Here is an 18,382-nt window from a genome sequence, read left to right as displayed (position 1 = left end):
TATGTGCTATAATATCCACATGTGAAAAATAAAAACAAATCTCCACTTACAGAGTCCAACTAAATGAGGAAAAAGTGAAGTTGTCTTTCTTTCCTTTGCTGATAACACCGCTGCCTGTATTAACAGGCCTCGCAGTCTGCTCCGGACGAGGGAGGCTATTGTTTCTTTCTAAAATATGCAAATTCTGCGTAAGCTGGTAATACAGGGCTCACTTCTTATTTCAATGACGGGAGCTCACTGCACACGTGAAGTGTATAGAGCTTCATTATTATTCGGTGGAACATCCTCTGTACCGGCACTAGTTGGCTACGAAAGCAGGCATGTTTAATGAGATGAATCGTGTCGGTCAGTTCAGCCTTATTGTGGGCCTGTCTATTACAAACATGCTATGGAATGAAGTGATGTCACAGGGGCAGCAAATGCATTAATTAAGCCAGTAGCCCTCAAAGGAAGACGAACTGACCCTATAGACAGAAGTATTAATTTCCATCTTTGTTTATTCATCAATAATGCAATGAAAATTAGACATTAACCCCCATTTCATGGCCAGATCCAAATACAGGTAATAAAATCAAGCCTCAAGCCTTCAAATGGTAACTACTCTGTTTCCTATAGCAACTTAACATGGGGAGAGAGGATGACCCTTCAGCAACATAAGTATGAAATTCAGTTCCTTTCCTTTATTATTTTAGGTAGATTATTTAGACACAAAGCCTTTAATACAGATGCAGATGTACTTCTGTAGAGTGTGTGAAAGCAAATCACTCCAAAGAAGAAGTATCTGTGGATAATCTTTTCTATAACAAGGTTATCATGGGACATGATATCAAGAGTGGTACTAAAAGCAGCTAAAGCACATGATAGACTGCACAAGAATGTCAGAGATCATCACGTTTCAGGTCTGCAGATCAAAGTTACGTGTCTGGCCTTGAATGTAAAATGAACTTAGAAAAGGGGAAGAAACTTCCCTTCTCACAGACAGAAGAGAAGCGTTTCGTTATGTGAAACATGTCCATGTGTGAAAGTCTTCCAAGTTTGCAGAGTAATACATTTCTGTCACTTGGCTTAAGAAATGGGTTCTTCATTTGTGAGCAAAGAACAGTTTGTATTAGGTGATAAACCTTGAAAACTGTATCTCACTCAGCTGTGAAAATGTTTCCTAACAATTTAGACAAAAAAAGAAAAAAAATCCAAGCATTTTGTTTAGAATGATGAGACAATATGCAAGAGTCTGAAGACAGATTGTTCCAAAATGAAATATTTATTGTACTGAAAAGGTACATACTGTACTAAGAGGAACTGTACTGTTTTCACAATAAGAGAATGGGTGTTTATGTTGTGCTGTGAACTCCCAACAGACATATGAGATAAATAGTTTTGTGGTATCTTTCTATGCGATTGGTTATGTTTCTTTGTTGTGTACGGTGTTGTCTTTTTTAATCACAATAACCATTCCTTACAGGAGACACTTCTTGCCTACTGCCAGGCCGTACTTGTAAATAAGAATGTGTTCTTAAATTGTCTGATAAAATAAAGGTTAAATAAACAATGTAAAATAAATTTAAAAAATTCATACGATATGGTAACATTTAATTTAGGATTATGTGTTAAGATTTTAAAAGCAGAAAGGCACACTTTAATTCACCCATTCAAAATGTTGTCTGCTGTTGTTGACTGTCCTTGGTCACTTGTATGTATTTGGTTCCCAGACATCGAACACTGAAAAAAAACTAAATCGGTATTGATGTTTAGGTTCCTATTTGTAAGATGTACCAACTTATATTTACTTAAAACGATCCTGCTTGCAAAGACTGAGAATCTTAAAATAATAAAAATAAAGCAACTTAAGTTTGCAGTTTTGAATCAGAATGGCAGATTTATTAATCCATGACTACCAGGCACATGTTTTTAATTGTCAGAAAAGGTTGTCTTGTTGATTAACAGCTACCATCTCTCAAAACGTTTCTTTCAAAAATGGAATAGAAAGACAAGTTTCAAAAACAGTCAAAAGTCTCGTTTCCAGTATGGACACTTTCATTCATGGGTTCCTACTTTTAAAGCAGCAAGTTATTTCAGTGCCACTGTGGCAGGAGCTGGAGCCAAACAGCGACAGAAGGAAACACAAGAGCAGACGTCAAAACGTAGTTTTAGATTAAAAGCAATTAGATTGACTTTCATCAGCATACGCAGGTGCTTCAGAGACTTCATGAGGGGTTTAAGAGAATGTATTCGTCCACAGATCTCCACTGGAACACCATCCTTCGACAACCACAGCCCCATGACTGATGTATCGGTCCCTACAGCAAAGCTTTTAATGTGGCCTAAAAGTATCAGGGTGCATCAAAGGTGATCAGAGTCCAGGAAGACGCAAACTACCCACGAAATCTACAACCATCAAGGGCGAAGACCCCCAAAACACCAGCTCAACGCCTTGCAATTTCTCTGGCTGCCCTCCGAACCTTAAAGAGACACACATCCCGCTGCTGCCGAGACAAAATATGGTTTGACTTTATTTTTGAAAAGCACGGTTATTCTGGTGTTATTATGGTTTACCATTAAAAAATAAATGAAACATGCTTCTTGGGTTTCTTTGTAATGCGTTTTTTTTTTTTTTTTTTTTTTTTTATTTAGATTTTTATACTTAAAATAATTTGAGTAATAATTGGTTTTCCTAAGACAAGTGTTTTTTAAGGGAAGTTCGGGGTTTGGTTAGAACTATGTTCACAGGGTTACCTACATCAGCACAAAATGCTGCTTATTTCTTCCATTTCCTCTTGATCATGCCTTGTCACTTCTTGCACACTTTAAGCTCAAGCATTTATGCTAGAGTTTCCATTTTTCAGTGAAAACAAAATCTCAATACGTGTTTCATATTGTAAAGATTTGAGGCTATTCCCAAATATATATATATACATTTACAAATGACAATGGTTTTGACACCTATGCATTGTAAATTATTATAATTATAAAACAAAACACGTATATGATACTAGTTAAAAAAAATACAATAAAAAGTGTGCTTTCACCGACAACTGTTATTTTCATTTTACAATCATTAACAAGACTAATGTACACTTTTCTACACCTGTATATTTTCCCCAAAGCTTGTAAAAGCAAATAAAATATTTAATATGTATTGTACAATGTTTTCTTTTTATATACCAACTTGGCAAACAAGGTGAAATACAGTATAACAAAGCATTGATAGTGATGGGCCAGTGCAAAAATCTGCAAAAATAGTACACGGGATATCTGCAAAATTAAAAAAAAAAAAAAAAAAAAAAAGCTGAAGCTTTAGTCACAATTCACCACAAAAATACAAAGGGCTGGACGATGTATAGATTTCCAAAGAACATATACATAAGTTATTAAATAATAAAGATCTGATTTAAAAGTAAAACAAATTAAGTTTTTACAGAATTCAATTCTACATGCACATCTATGTCATTAAAGAACAGTTAAAGGTTGAACAGTGAGTATGGGGGGTGTGTGTGTGCTGTGGGGGGGCATTGGAAACCTCATTAATCTGCAGCAGGATGCCAATTTCCTGGTCACCTCATTCCACTAGTTTAGCACTTTATTAAGTCTCTTCAGTGTTATAAATGTGATTACTTGAAAATACTGTTAATCGTATTATTCCGTTGGGTGACTGAACATGTGACTTGAAATATGGCAGTCTTCATATAAACGGGCGGTGGGAAGGGCCAAGAATCCACAGTCCTGAGCTTCAGGCGGAAGAGCAGCAACCCCCACCGGCCGCCGCCGCGCTCTGGGGCTCATCGTCCACTATCTGTACGCCTCGCCGCGCCGTCCCCGACTGGCTGGAGCCGTTGCCTTTCACCCGCTCGTCCGCCTGTGCCGTTTCGATCATTCCTGTGGGGGCACAGACAATTCGTGTACAGTGGTTGGACTAACCTGCAATACGAGGCAAATATGCTGACCTCCTGTAAGGTCAAGATAAATGCAATTCAGACCTTTTCAGACACCAGTGATGTGTGTCACTCATTCATAGTGAGTGGCACGACTCATTGACTGAACAGGAATCTTACTGAAGGTCCTGCAGTATTCCTGTCCATTTCAAGCAGATTCTGAGCGAGACTGCAGTCAGTGTCCACGTTTCAGGGTAGTAGTGGGAGGCTCAGGGCAATATAAGCACAACCTTTCCACCTTGTATGCAGATACACTTCTAGGTAGTTGCCACTTTCATCTCAATTTTGCCAACTTGCAATTATCAATAATGAGAAACCACCCTGATAGGCATGATTTATACCCTCACATGCACATGTACTTGCAACAGAAACTCACCACTACATACAGATGTAGAATAAGATTTTGGAAATATATAAATTACACTGCAATAAAATGCAACTTCTGACAGGTATGTAATTAGAGCAGTAAGAATGCCAGGCTGTGTCCCAGCATGCACTGTGATCTTTCATACATGGATCTGCATTCACAACAATGTTGATACCTCAGTGAACACAGTCTACAACTGTAGCACAGCTCATGCAGCTCCAGACTACCACCTAGAAGCTGCAGCACACTATGTAAACAACTACTGGATCAATCTGCAATGCGAGTGTCAGGCATGCGTCAGCTGAATCGCAGGCACACAGTACAGACATAGATTAGCTTTTGAGCTCCTGATTAATGTCTTGGCACAAAAAGGAGACCCTTATGAGACTTACTATCTGGAAATCTAAATTCTCTTCCATTAAACTAGTAGTTCTACACGTTTGGCATTAAAATGACTTATATAAATCTCTCCCATTAGAGGTTGATTAAGTGGAAAATACAATTTAACTTTGCTATGCACTTCCAGAAAAAGAAAAATCTAGAGTTTGTTAACCGATAAATACATACATACATACATACATACATACATACATACATACATACATACATACATACATACATACATACATACATACATACATACATACATACATACATACAACAAACAAACAAGAGAGATAGGATACAGGTTTCGGCTTACTTTTACAAAGGTCAAGAAACAGTTCTTCGATTCCTTTGTTTAATTTGGCTGACGTATGATAGTGTTTTGCCCCGACGGACTCTGCATACCTGCCAAAAATAGAAAAGCAAATAAAAAAATTAAGCAAGGAAACACTCGGACTGTAAGCTTTTTGTTCATATGTATTGGGACTTATTTTAATGATTTTCACGATTCCACCTGAAAAGAATGAACAGCGTCATGTGTAAAACACAGTGAACGTATACCAAAGGTCAAAGGACAGAAGTCTTCTTCGCTTTTCTCCAGAATAAAAAAGAAAAGCAGTTGGCAGGTGGGGAACATCTACTGAACTGGCTAAAATCAGGTGCTCATAACAAATAAAGTGTTTTTTTTCTGCCGGTGATGCAACTACTACAGTTTAGAGGTACTGGAGTCAAACAATGCTGCCGATTGGTCACTGCTTTTTACAAAATATTTGTTGTCTGGATCAACTCAAAGTAAAGTGGGGATATACAGTAAACTCCACCATGATGCAACAGATGGATGGCACTGAAGGAACATAAGAACATTGCGTGTGGTACAGTAATACTTTCAGTCAATACGGATCTATTTCACAGAATAATAAACCAAATGGTCAGCAAAATTCAGTAAAAACACCGGTTACAAAGACAAAAATAGTGCTACCTAAAAGGTTTAAAGTTGTCCAAATGGGCAATTACTAGAAAGCAAGAAAATGAATTCCCACTACAATAAAAGGGCCAACACTTATGACTAATGAAACAAACCAAAATAATAATACTTACCCTTCTGCCTCTTGAACTGATACATGTCTCTCTTTTTCAAGGTCTATTTTGTTACCTGCGATCCAAAAAGAAGAAAGGTAAACGAGAGATCACTGCTCACCGTTACATTTGTTTAATCTTATATAAATAGCATTATATTCATGTTGTAATTGAATATTGAACCGCCCAGTTTGGGACTGGAGGATGCTCTCGCCTATAACCCTCCATGCATGCTGGAGTTACGGTTTGTCATGTGCTTTATTTACCCACACACTGAGCTGCCACCTCCAGTTCCCCTTCCTCTACTCTAAAGCAGGCTTATTATGGGCAGCCCTCTCAAATCCGTTACTGTTTCGGTTTCTCTCATTTTCACAGTTTCAAGCTCGACATAATATTCAAGATATCTGATCCTGTTTTTCATGCCTGCTGGATAAAGAGCAGGTGCAGTAACTTGTTTTGGTTTGGTCATCACGTCTCTGGGAGGCGAGCAAAAGCAGGTAAGACCCATCGCTTGCTGATAAGGCTCAAACCGTTAAGCTTAACTTAGAAAATGTTTTTCCGCAATCTCGGAAAACAGATTGAAATGAATTAATTTGGCACTTAAAATTTAGTTCATGGTTCCTTTTGCATATGGTAGGCATTTGGCCATTGATTTGCAGAAGCTAAGCATCAGACTGGGAAAGAAGACTGGAAGACTCCTTTTTCCTGCACAGTTTGCTTTTCGATGTATTGAAAGCAAATCGATTTGATTGATCTTGTTTTAAGTCCACAAACATTGATCAGGAGAAAGTCAGGCAAAAGTATTTTTCATTAAGTCAATAGCAGATAGTGTTTTCTAGCTTAACTGGGAGTCCAGAAGAGAGGAAGAGAAAGTGAGGTACAATGTTCCCAATGCCCACCAGATGACCAGGTAATACACTACCTATAGAGATCCACTGCATTTATGTTATGTACCAAATAAACTATTTCAGTTAATTCTGTTGAGTAACCTGTTTTTGCAATCTGGGTCCAGATACCTTTTACAAATATTGTTCAAACAGAATGATTACCATGTTTATAAGCTTAAAAAATGAAAAGCTACTTAAATGTTAATAAAAACTATAACTACTACAAAAGCAACAAAAAACAAATACCCATTTCTAAGTATGCAAAATATCAAGTCACAGGAAAGTAGTGCAGTGATTTTACTTGAACTATAGCTAAAAAAACAATCCACCACCTTCTGAACAAATTAAAGTTCTGCCGTTCAGTGCAGACAGGTAACCACTGCTATATACAATGATTGACACTAAAACCAAATTCCTGTAAAAGGATACTATTACATTTGAAAAACCTAATTGAAATTCATCTCAGTCTAAACTTTATATGTACCTGTACAAAAAATGTCAAATCAAGTAAACTGAGCAGTGGGCAACTGTATGAAGTGGACCTTCATGCAACTTAATGTAAACAACTGTGCTGAAAATTAAACTACAGGAATAAAAACACGAGACAACATAATAAGGATTTGAACATCTATGTATAAACTTACCTATTATACATAAACAGATTTCATTCCCCAGCATTTTTCTTAATTCTTTTACCCAGTTTTTCACCTGAGTGAAAAAAACAAAACAATATTTCAGAAGTCTAGCATACTATCTGACCTGCTTTGACAACTTTCAGAAGTTAATTTACATAGTGACTATTTTTCCTCCTTTGTGATGTTCCATTGAAAGTTCCCATATTTAAAATGAAGACTTTTGTACATATCAAAGAAAAATGAATGACTATATTCAATGGCATACCTTCTGGAAGGAATCCTCATCTGTGATGTCATATACTAAAATAGCTCCATTGGAGTCTCTGTAATAAATTGGACCCAGGGCATGGAATCTTTCTTGACCTGCTGTGTCCTGCATTGCAAGAAAAGGAAATAAAACAGTTCAGATGGCAAATTCCTGAATGTCTCACCAATTATTTTGTGGAGGAAATGTCTGACTGTCCAAATCACAGTACCATTCAGAAAGAAAAGGAATTTCCAACAAAGAGTCATAATCCCAAGTGAAAGCCAAAAAAACATGGACTGTTCATTTAAAGGGATGTATATCAGTCTGTAATAGCGGGCATTGTTTTGCTGTATTGTCCGATACTGAAAAACTGCCTAGTGGCATTTACTTAACCATTCATTAGACATGAATGTCACCCTTACTTGAACTGTGACTCAAAGTGATTAACGGTGATAAAATTAAAAGCCTAGTACTGAATATGGAAATAATATATCAATAATTACAGCACACAGATCTTGTTGCCTAGTTTTAAAGAATTCCACATGTTATTTTAGAAAGCAGCATTAAAAAACACATTAAAAATAATTGAAAGGGATTATATAAAATCCAGAAGATGAGCTGTAGGACCAATTTAAAAAGGTAATTACATATGGGGGGGGGGGCAATGAAGAACGTACCCATATTGCAAGATTAACTCTTTTCCCTCCTATGTTTAGTTTCTTTGTTAAGAAGGATGCCTGAAAGAGAGAGGAAACAATGATTACAAATCATTACATTCAGCATTTACCATTATGAAGAAGGAAAAAAAAAAAAAAATCTACATTGAATTACTTTAAGCATGTGAAAATAACCTCCAAGTGATTATCGCAGCTGTTAAAAATAAGTGTTTAACAACCATCCCATTTTCCACAAAGTCTTATAACAAACTAATCGGAGTGTTAATGGCTCAGTGCCAGAAGTACTGAAAAGTGGACAATTTAGAAAATGCTCTCAACCAATTAATGGATACATAGGACTTCTCTACAGGACAAAATCTGTGATTATGCCCTTACACATCATACATTTACAATTACAACAAAAAATCCAGGGCATAATTGACTACAGTTCGCTTCACAAATGCATTACCATTTATTTGAACATGTTTAATTTCTGATGTTTTATAATGGTTCTGGAAAGCACATTTAAATAGGGACAATTTGGGTTATTGATTTTAAAACTTTAATAGTAGGCCTATGTAACTTCACACATTGTGAAATGTAATTTGAGAATATGAACATATCTGGATCAATTATTACTATATTTGATAACAAATAAGTACATTAATCCAACATAAAGCTCTTTTGCACAATATTTTATTCATTACAGTTGGCGAGGGTGAATCAAGTTTATAAAAATCTACAATGTGGGTGTTTTTTTAGCTTAAGAAAAAGGGACGGTTTCTCCTTTTATTTCAGTACAATTGTTGGTCCCAAGGCAGAATTGTTTAAAAATAAAAACAATTTGCAGCATATGCTACTTAAATTACAAACGAGATAAACTAAATTGCTAAAAACACATTGCACCATGAGACAAGCACATGGTCATAATCACATGTTGACAGCAAGACTCTAGAATGACAGTTTAAGCATTCTGGTGTGGTAATTGCAAACAGAATCCACAGGGTCATTTTGACTAATTACCATGAACACAACAGATCTGAAATATGATACTGGTAAAATGGGAATATGTATGGATACGAGGATGTGAAGAGCAAAACCCCTAAGATTGAATAGTACATTGAAGGTAAACAGTAATTCCCTAATGAAATAAAATTTCACCTAATTCAATTACACAACATTGAATTCAAATTATAAGTTTAATGGTACAAGGAAAATGGTCTTCCCCAGCTACAGGATGTGCAATGTAGTCTACGAGTTGCCTATTGAAACATGGGTCCCTATCCTACACATCAGCAACATGTCTGGCTAAACTAGTATGTCTTTGCAGAGTGCTCCACAAACTCCAAATTGCCATTGTCTGGTAGGAAGGATACAAAGCAAAAACAAAAAATTTGTCTGATGTATAGCCTCAAGAAATGCATATTTTCCTTTAAAAGCTAAGCCCATATATTTGTTTTGCAGTAATCTTAGACCTACATTTTGTGATCACAGAAGTTGAAACGTCACAGAGATGAATAAGAAAAGATGTCAGTTTTACATAATGGACATTAATAAATACTTACTTTGAAGTCTGATACTTCACCATAATGCTTTCAAGCCACAACAGTGTACAGTTTATAAAATCACCACGCCCGTCACATGAGATTGTTTGCGTAACTGGACCTTGCCATAATGCATCGGAGATTGAGGGATTTTATCTGCTAGTCAACTATAAAAAGACTCTACCTGTAATGGGTAGCCTTGTAAAGTAGACACTCCAGTTCATACTTGTATGCAGTTTGCAATTAATCATTTTCATATAGCGCTTTAATACTGTGGACTTAGATTTTGTGGTGCAGTGGTGATTCAAGTGGCTGACCTATGTAAATTCATTTATCTTAGATGATTAATACATTGATATTACAGAAAATGTTTGCCGTTTTAAAATCCTTTTCTTTTTCTTCATCTTGGAATGTAACTCCCTCAGACAGTGTACAGACGATTAAACATGGTAAAGACATTATCCCTTGATGGATTTTAACCCTTTACATGTTTATAATGCAATACAATTTAAAAAATCCATATTAAAGTAAGAATCTAGAGCAATTATCACAGAAGGCGAGCAGTTAAGACATCAGGAAATGCATTAGATGTGTATTACGAGATACTTAAATTATAATGTAAAATCTTACTGCCTTCTTTTTGTATGTACGATTATCTGTGCCCCCTTCTTTAAAGCAGGTCACAGTATTGAAAGTCCCTGAGCCAGAGGTATTTGTATTTAGACTTCCCGATTTAAACAATGGGATTACTGTTTTCTTGCATTCTCTCTCTTTTCTTCAGTAATCCCCCAGAGATCCAAAATGCAAATAATGTTTCATAAGGGAAAAATGGGACAAACTTAAAGTAAGGTAACTGTACAGGCCTAATTTAAGTTTCATTCAAACCGATACAACAGAAGTCTAGTAACGGATTCAAAAAGACTAAGATCAAGCAGCACGAAAGGAAAGAGGACAAAGGAAAAGGAAGGAAATGGAATAGCAATAAAATACACCAAAATTCAGCCTACAAGGATAACGTCAGGGATTTACGGTTACAATGAAAAGAAGAAAACCAATTAATGCTGGCTCTTTCCAGTATGGACTGGCAATACAATATAGGCTACTTCTTCACTTACATCATTGACTAAGTTATTAGGAAAAAATATATATATCGGAAGCAATGGCCAAAATCTCAACGACCTATACTAGTCACAAAAATTCAGTAGAGAATAAAACATCTGATTTATTTAAGTCTCATATGGAAGACCTTGAATTCAATTAAGTACAGTGCTATTATGCATATTTTCAGATCTGTAGTTGTTTTGTAGCTAATTTTAGTTTTCTAGATTACATTCAAGCCATTTACTTGACTGTTCCCAGGGTTACCACACTAATTTTACTGCAATGGTAGGATTAATTAACAGACTAATGGTTTTGTTTTTTGATTATATTAAAAACCTGCAAATGATTATTGTTTCATAATAATATACACTCACCTAAAGGATTATTAGGAACACCATACTAATACTGTGTTTGACCCCCTTTCGCCTTCAGAACTGCCTTAATTCTACGTGGCATTGATTCAACAAGGATGCACATCCAGGGCACGAAGCTCCCGTTCCACCACATCCCAAAGATGCTCTATTGGGTTGAGATCTGGTGACTGTGGGGGCCAGTTTAGTACAGTGAACTCATTGTCATGTTCAAGAAACCAATTTGAAATGATTCCACCTTTGTGACATGGTGCATTATCCTGCTGGAAGTAGCCATCAGAGGATGGGTACATGGTGGTCATAAAGGGATGGACATGGTCAGAAACAATGCTCAGGTAGGCCGTGGCATTTAAACGATGCCCAATTGGCACTAAGGGGCCTAAAGTGTGCCAAGAAAACATCCCCCACACCATTACACCACCACCACCAGCCTGCACAGTGGTAACAAGGCATGATGGATCCATGTTCTCATTCTGTTTATGCCAAATTCTGACTCTACCATCTGAATGTCTCAACAGAAATCGAGACTCATCAGACCAGGCAACATTTTTCCAGTCTTCAACTGTCCAATTTTGGTGAGCTTGTGCAAATTGTAGCCTCTTTTTCCTATTTGTAGTGGAGATGAGTGGTACCCGGTGGGGTCTTCTGCTGTTGTAGCCCATCCGCCTCAAGGTTGTACGTGTTGTGGCTTCACAAATGCTTTGCTGCATACCTCGGTTGTAACGAGCGGTTATTTCAGTCAAAGTTGCTCTTCTATCAGCTTGAATCAGTCGGCCCATTCTCCTCTGACCTCTAGCATCAACAAGGCATTTTCGCCCACAGGACTGCCGCATACTGGATGTTTTTCCCTTTTCACACCATTCTTTGTAAACCCTAGAAACGGTTGTGCGTGAAAATCCCAGTAACTGAGCAGATTGTGAAATACTCAGACCGGCCCGTCTGGCACCAACAACCATGCCACGCTCAAAATTGCTTAAATCACCTTTCTTTCCCATTCAGACATTCAGTTTGGAGTTCAGGAGATTGTCTTGACCAGGACTACACCCCTAAATGCATTGAAGCAACTGCCATGTGATTGGTTGGTTAGATAATTGCATTAATGAGAAATTGAACAGGTGTTCCTAATAATCCTTTAGATGAGTGTATATTGATATATTCTTGAATATTAAATAACTAAACCCATTCATATTTCAGAAACTTTAGGTTGTCTATTATACCGTGAGATCGAACAGGCCTACTGATTTTGCTTTCTTCCAATGCATAATGATCCTCAATACAAAAATATAATTACCCATCCCTTCTTCACATTTCAAACATGAAAAGGATTAATCTCACTGACAGTTATGGTTAAATTCTGAGACCCACAATTTTGCTTTCTCACAAAGACCATCAACTTCAGCTCTTCCTTCTTCATTGTCCTGCTTAGAAAATTAATTGTTCTCAAACTGAATGAAAGTCATTCTTCATTTTAAAAATAAAACTAACCCCTTCTATTGTTTTTAACAGTTAAAATTACAGGCGAGTTAATCTTAAAAAAACACAAAGGAAAACTTGGAATAGCAAAGTTAATGCCTAGAGAGTTGCAATAGCTGAAGAAAGGATACGTTTTCTATCTCTATACAACATATATGCTGTAAGAATAGCTCTATAATATCAAACACTCATCACAACTGGACTTCCAGAAGATACAGGGCTGACATAGGCATATACACTACAATATAAATGATTGAATGCAGATTGTGAGTTTATTACTTACATTTTTTTACTGAATGCTTAGAAGACTAATGCATGATTCAAATACAACATGTAGGTAATGAAAATTAAAATATTTACATTGACATCTGCATGTCTGAACAAATAGCCTATTTTAGATTTTAAAAGCTTTGGACGCTTGTCCCTTATCTCATCATGTGACGTTATGGTATGTGTTAATGATACAATACAACAACTGTATCAGGAGTTGCATACTAAGTCATGATTTGAAGGCATTAACAAAATCTAAAGCATTGTTAAACAGTACAGGACAAAAACACTGGAAACTCAAGATAGGACTCGACTACTTGGATACTTGGAGCTGCCCCAGCATCATTTACTGCCTTCACAGGATGGGCTACAGCAGCAGACAGGATATACAATTGCATTAAACATACGCAGCACAGCCACAAGAAGTGGGGTCTCAAGCCCTGTGCACAGGACATTTTGGTCCCACAGAAGCATTTAATTTCCACCGTGAAACAAGAAGTGTCATTTTGGCAGTTGACTCCAAAGCAGGTGGTTAGTTGTGCAATCAAACTGAAAGACTAACTGTTGAGAGTTCACTGGTCTGCAATGCAATGCATCATAGTCTATGTACAGTACTCCCCTTTTCAACATATTTCAGTCATAACAGTAAAACAAGTCTTCTTAAAAAGCATCTGGATCTGTAGTGCAATAATGGTGAAGTGATGTTAACTGAATAGATCACCGACAATAGATTAAATTAACCAACCAAGCAACTTCCTTTAGATTTTAGATTTTTAGAAGTGTGCTATTTTAGATGTCCTCAAAGACACATCATACAATGTGCATTTAAAGTTCTGCCTTTTTAAGACTTAGGAAGGAACCGTATAAGACTCGCTAACAACATGACTATCAAATTGGGCCAAGACAATAGAAGAAAGCAGACAAACTTGAACACTTTAAAACGGGAAGATCCGGTCCTGTATTGCAGATGGCAGAGCTGTAGTCTGTGCAGGTGGAAGTCAGGAGTCTCACAACACTTCCTCCAGATCTAAATAAAACTATAACATGCAAATGTGCCAGTTTTTCTACATTTCCATAATGAAAGTAAAATCACCTTTGACACAAACTTTGCCCTGCATTAACTACATGAAACTGTGCAACAAAAATTATATCAACAGCACACTTAGGATTGACTGGAAACACCCCACCCTGATCATTAAAAATGAACGAAAGCATTAAGATGCATTATAAACTTTAACAAATGTAAAAATAAAACTACCACCAGGTTATTTCAGCATACCATTATGAATAAAAATGCAAATTAAATGTGTCAACAGCCAAGGAATGAAAAACAAGCAGAGGCAGGTTCACTTAGGAACTGACCAAACCATCACAAAGAAGGGTGTGGAGTCGCGTCAGGAAAGGACGAGTGAAATCAATCACAACTTGGACTGTGCAGCAATAAAATCTTAACTCCCTTGAACAAAGCTCTGCTCCCATTTATACTGCAATCGGTGACAGCTCTCTACATCCTCCAACCACTTTATAGCTATGCCGGGCACTCAACTCATAGTGAACTGGCTTGGAAACTAAAGTTAAGATCAATAGACAAATACTCTAGACAGGTTTATGCTTTCTGATCCTGCCTTTTAATACAATTATATATTTATTTTTTAAGGCATGCACTTGCTTGACAACTGTGGGCTCTAAAATGGACTCTTTTGGGTATGGACAGTCAACACCAGGAACTAGCTCTGACCAGATTCTCTAAGCAGGCGTCGGATAACACCTATCCATGAGGAAGTTCATTTCACCAGGTGAACTGCTGACTGTGACAGCACTATTTATAACTATGATGCCATATTACTGGAGAAAAACATAAGCCTGTTTACAGTACTGGAGAGAACAAAAACTCTGAAGAGCTGGATGAACAGCAGGATGCAGAAATACTGAATCACTGATTAGCTTCTATTATAACTGCTGAGGAGTAGGAAAGGGGGGGAGGGCCTTACCAAGTCACCACATACTTGAAACCTCAACAAGTCTGAGTTTGTCAGGTTGAAGGTTAGTCAAACAGGAGAAATCTTGTGTAAGCTAATTAAGCCACCTAAACCGTGTTGACAGCCTGTACCCATGTCGTAATATGCAAAGTTTGAGACTTTACTTCCTATTTAAGGTAACCAATTAATTAAAAAAAACCTAAAACTACTTACACTGAGAAGTGAAAGAGGACAGTGTGGACATTTGCATACGACTCATCTCACTTTCTGGAGAGGACCACCCCTTTCTTCTGAAAACAGATGAGTAGTACGCCATGCATTTGGATGCCCAATGGCCTACAGGAAGGGGTGCTTTAATAAGCCTCTATCAGTTGTGAGGCAGTCTGCTAAAGCCCCCTCAGATCAGTTTCAGATGCAATCGAGGTGTATGAGAATATCAAAAGCAATGATGCATACATGAACCCCAAAGCCCGTCCCCATCCCCCAGCTGAAATGATGAGCTCTGCTTGTACCTCTGCATCACAAGTGTGTCAGACGCATCCTGCACAGGGTGGCTACAGTCCTGGCACCAGTAACGCAGCAGATTTTATAGGACCCGTCTTTCCTACCAAAGCATGGTTTCCACCTGGGATCTGAACCGCTCACAGCACATGATCATAAAGATAGTCAACATAAAAACACACTGTAGCGACAATCAAAGGGTTAAGGAAGCGGGCCTTCAACTTTCCCCCGCAACTGTAATGAATATAGGCTTTTAATACCCATCTCCCTTTGTGGACAATGAAGGTAAACACTGGATAAACGCGCAGTGCTTAACAAAGCAGCAGCAGCAGCAGGCCTTTCCTGGCACCCACACTCCCCCGCGAAACACCCCCGCTTCCCACCGCCGAGCAGCCCCTTACAGCCGCGGCATCGGGCCGGGTGTCTGCCGGGCGGAAGGCAAACCTGTCCCGCCTGCGGTGACAACGCCGCCGCGCTGAACCCTCCCCCGCCCGGCAGCGATGATACGGCGCAAAACCGAGAAATGGCCAAACCTGCAGCGTCGTGATGTGTTTGTCGTTGAACTTGTTCTCGCAGTAGCGGAGGACCAGGGACGTCTTGCCCACGCAGCCCTCGCCCAGCAGCACCACCTTGAAGGAGTAGGTTTTGCTGGCACCGCCGCCGCCGCCGCCCGCTCCCCCGGCCGCCATCGCGAAATCCTGCCCTCGGTTAGGAAAACAAGTGTCTCAGGAGAAGAGCCCCAGGTTGCGAGTCACGTCAGGCATCCACGGGAGGAAGAGCGAAGAAACCCGGGGATTGAAAAACCAACGTACGGCGAGGGGACTGGAGTCAATAACAGCGGCTCCACACGGCTCTCTCTCTCCGTCTGTCGGCGTCTAATGGCGTCTCCTTCCTCTACGTCACGCTTCGGGGATCATATGATGAGCTGGGCAGCGGCAGCATAAGGGCATAATTGCATTAGCAGATGCATATGAGCAGTAATGAAAATAATTAAAACACTGCAACAAGGCTTGCGGTATATATATATATATATATATATATATATATATATATATATATATATATATGCACGCACCATATTGCTAAGCTTGATATGCATGATCTAAAATGCAGGAAGACATTTTACAGTAACAGCTGGAAGAGCACATGATGGTGTGGGGCTCAATATTTGGAAAACAAGGTTCAGAGAAAGCTTTGCAAAGGTGTGGACATGTTTGGTATTCCTAGATCAGCAGAACATCAAAGTATGGAAGTCTAAAAGTGATGGGATTCTATTTTAGAACTACTTTATAATATTGTTACAGCAGAATCTGGTCTGTGTTTTGTGTTACATTCTCATATTGTTTCATTAGAGTCTGATTGCTACATGTATGTTTTGTATGTGTATGTTTCTCATACCTTTCAGAAACAAAGTTTGAACTTATATATTTCAAATATGACTGTCTTTCAGGATGGGGAACCTCAAATGTAGTTCTATATTTTAGATAGTTTATTATGACTGAGAACTTTAAGCAAACTTACTTTTAATGCTCCTTAAGCAACTTAGTTGAATTAACAAGTCACACAGTCACTGATAGCATTAGAGTTCATGTTTCCAGTTAATGTCATTGTCAGATTTAGGCTTATACTAAATTGCTGTATGTTTAATGCATGGTTGGCCTATTCTCTGTTATGAATACTCCTAACTGTAGATGGCAGTGTAAATAGTTTGCTAGAAGTGTGTGGTTAAATCTCATTGTCAGTAAATATAACGTATAGTATTGCTGAGTTTTATTATAGTATATTTTAGTGCTAAAGATTACCCAGCTATAAAGTTGAATAGCTTCCTTCAAATGTATTCACATTGTTATCACATAATTAAGGTATACATTCAGTATTTGTAGGCAAATTATTAACTATTAACAATGCATATCTGTAAAAATGTATTCTATATATTTCCAGGTATACCATGTTCAAATGCATTCTCACACTGTTGTTGCTGAAAATAAATGCTGTTAAGTAATCCTACACCACTTTTTAGTCATCTGAGTTTTCCAAAACATTATTGGAAGTAACTGGAAGGTGCGTTCATGGTCACTGGGCATAAAAAAGGTTTACAGGAGTAATCCAGTCAGTATTGTTTGTCATCATGGTAAAAGTCTCAGATCTCAGGTAAAAGGTTATTGACCTAAAAACATATCTGGTAACAGCTATATATATTAAAAAAAAAAAAAAACATGAAGGTTAGTAAGATGGTTGCTACACAAATTATAATAACCATTTATGGGGTCAGACAAATGGTACAGGAGGCTTACTCAAAAGTAGGGGCATCAACAAGACGGGGTCGTATAGCATCTGCTGCAGGAAACATTAATAAAGTATAATTACCATATGACAGGAATTTTTATGTTGTATTTAAATACAAAAATACTACAATTTAAGAGATTGTGTGAGTTGATTTTGAAAGGACCATGACACAACCACAAAAATACATACTGGACTCGAGAGAACTTTAGATGCTTCAATTACAACTAAAAGAACTTCCCCAGTGTAAATCTGACAAAATGTATCCATGAAATGTTAAATAAAGCATTTTATGATGGGCAATTATATTCTGTATTTTATAACTGCAGAGATTTGCTTTTGATGTAAACATAACAATAGCAGAGTAAATCATTTCAAACACAATTAATAGAAAAGACAAACACAAAATGCTGTACATCAATAATTCAAACTCTTGCCATATGGTTGTTATATTTTATTAATTTAATTCCAGAAATAATTATACTATTGTAAAGGTTCTCCAGGAACCTAAAATATTGTTAAAATACTATTTTCTATGCATTTTGTTTTTAAAATTGATTAAGCAAAGAAAATGCAGTGCACCTGGCAGTCTTCACAATAAAAAGAAAAATTACGGATATCAGTGTCTTATGAATAACATATCTAAAACAAAATTTTAACATTTTAAAATATTTTAAC

The 18,382-nt window shown here is 37.5% G+C and overlaps 1 protein-coding gene across 1 annotated transcript; it reads right to left on the bottom strand.

Annotated features, from left to right (window-relative positions):
* Positions 1–1,849: 1,849 nt before the first annotated feature.
* rab21 (RAB21, member RAS oncogene family) lies at positions 1,850–16,365 on the bottom strand. Its single transcript, XM_066723511.1, has 7 exons — positions 15,955–16,365; positions 8,204–8,263; positions 7,545–7,652; positions 7,289–7,352; positions 5,779–5,833; positions 4,997–5,085; positions 1,850–3,873 (listed from the first exon to the last, which is right to left on the bottom strand). Exons 1-7 carry the CDS (start codon positions 16,108–16,110, stop codon positions 3,728–3,730), a joined length of 678 nt encoding a protein of 225 aa, XP_066579608.1. The 5' UTR covers positions 16,111–16,365; the 3' UTR covers positions 1,850–3,727.
* Positions 16,366–18,382: the final 2,017 nt, after the last annotated feature.

This window comes from Amia ocellicauda, chromosome 15, assembly GCF_036373705.1.
Source record: "Amia ocellicauda isolate fAmiCal2 chromosome 15, fAmiCal2.hap1, whole genome shotgun sequence".
NCBI classification, from domain to species: Eukaryota; Metazoa; Chordata; class Actinopteri; order Amiiformes; family Amiidae; genus Amia; species Amia ocellicauda.
The sequence above is the reverse complement of the archived record's forward strand: the minus strand, read 5'-3'. Positions and strand labels throughout refer to the sequence as shown.

Coding starts and splice junctions, on each gene's coding strand:
- rab21 (XM_066723511.1), bottom strand. CDS start 16,110: ATGGCGGCCGGGGGAGCGGGCGGCGGCGGCGGCGGTGCCAGCAAAACC. Junction 7,653..8,203: donor GAGTTAATCTTGCAATATGG/GTACGTTCTTCA, acceptor CTTGCAATGCAG/GACACAGCAGGTCAAGAAAG. Junction 7,353..7,544: donor ATGAGGATTCCTTCCAGAAG/GTATGCCATTGA, acceptor TTTTTCACTCAG/GTGAAAAACTGGGTAAAAGA.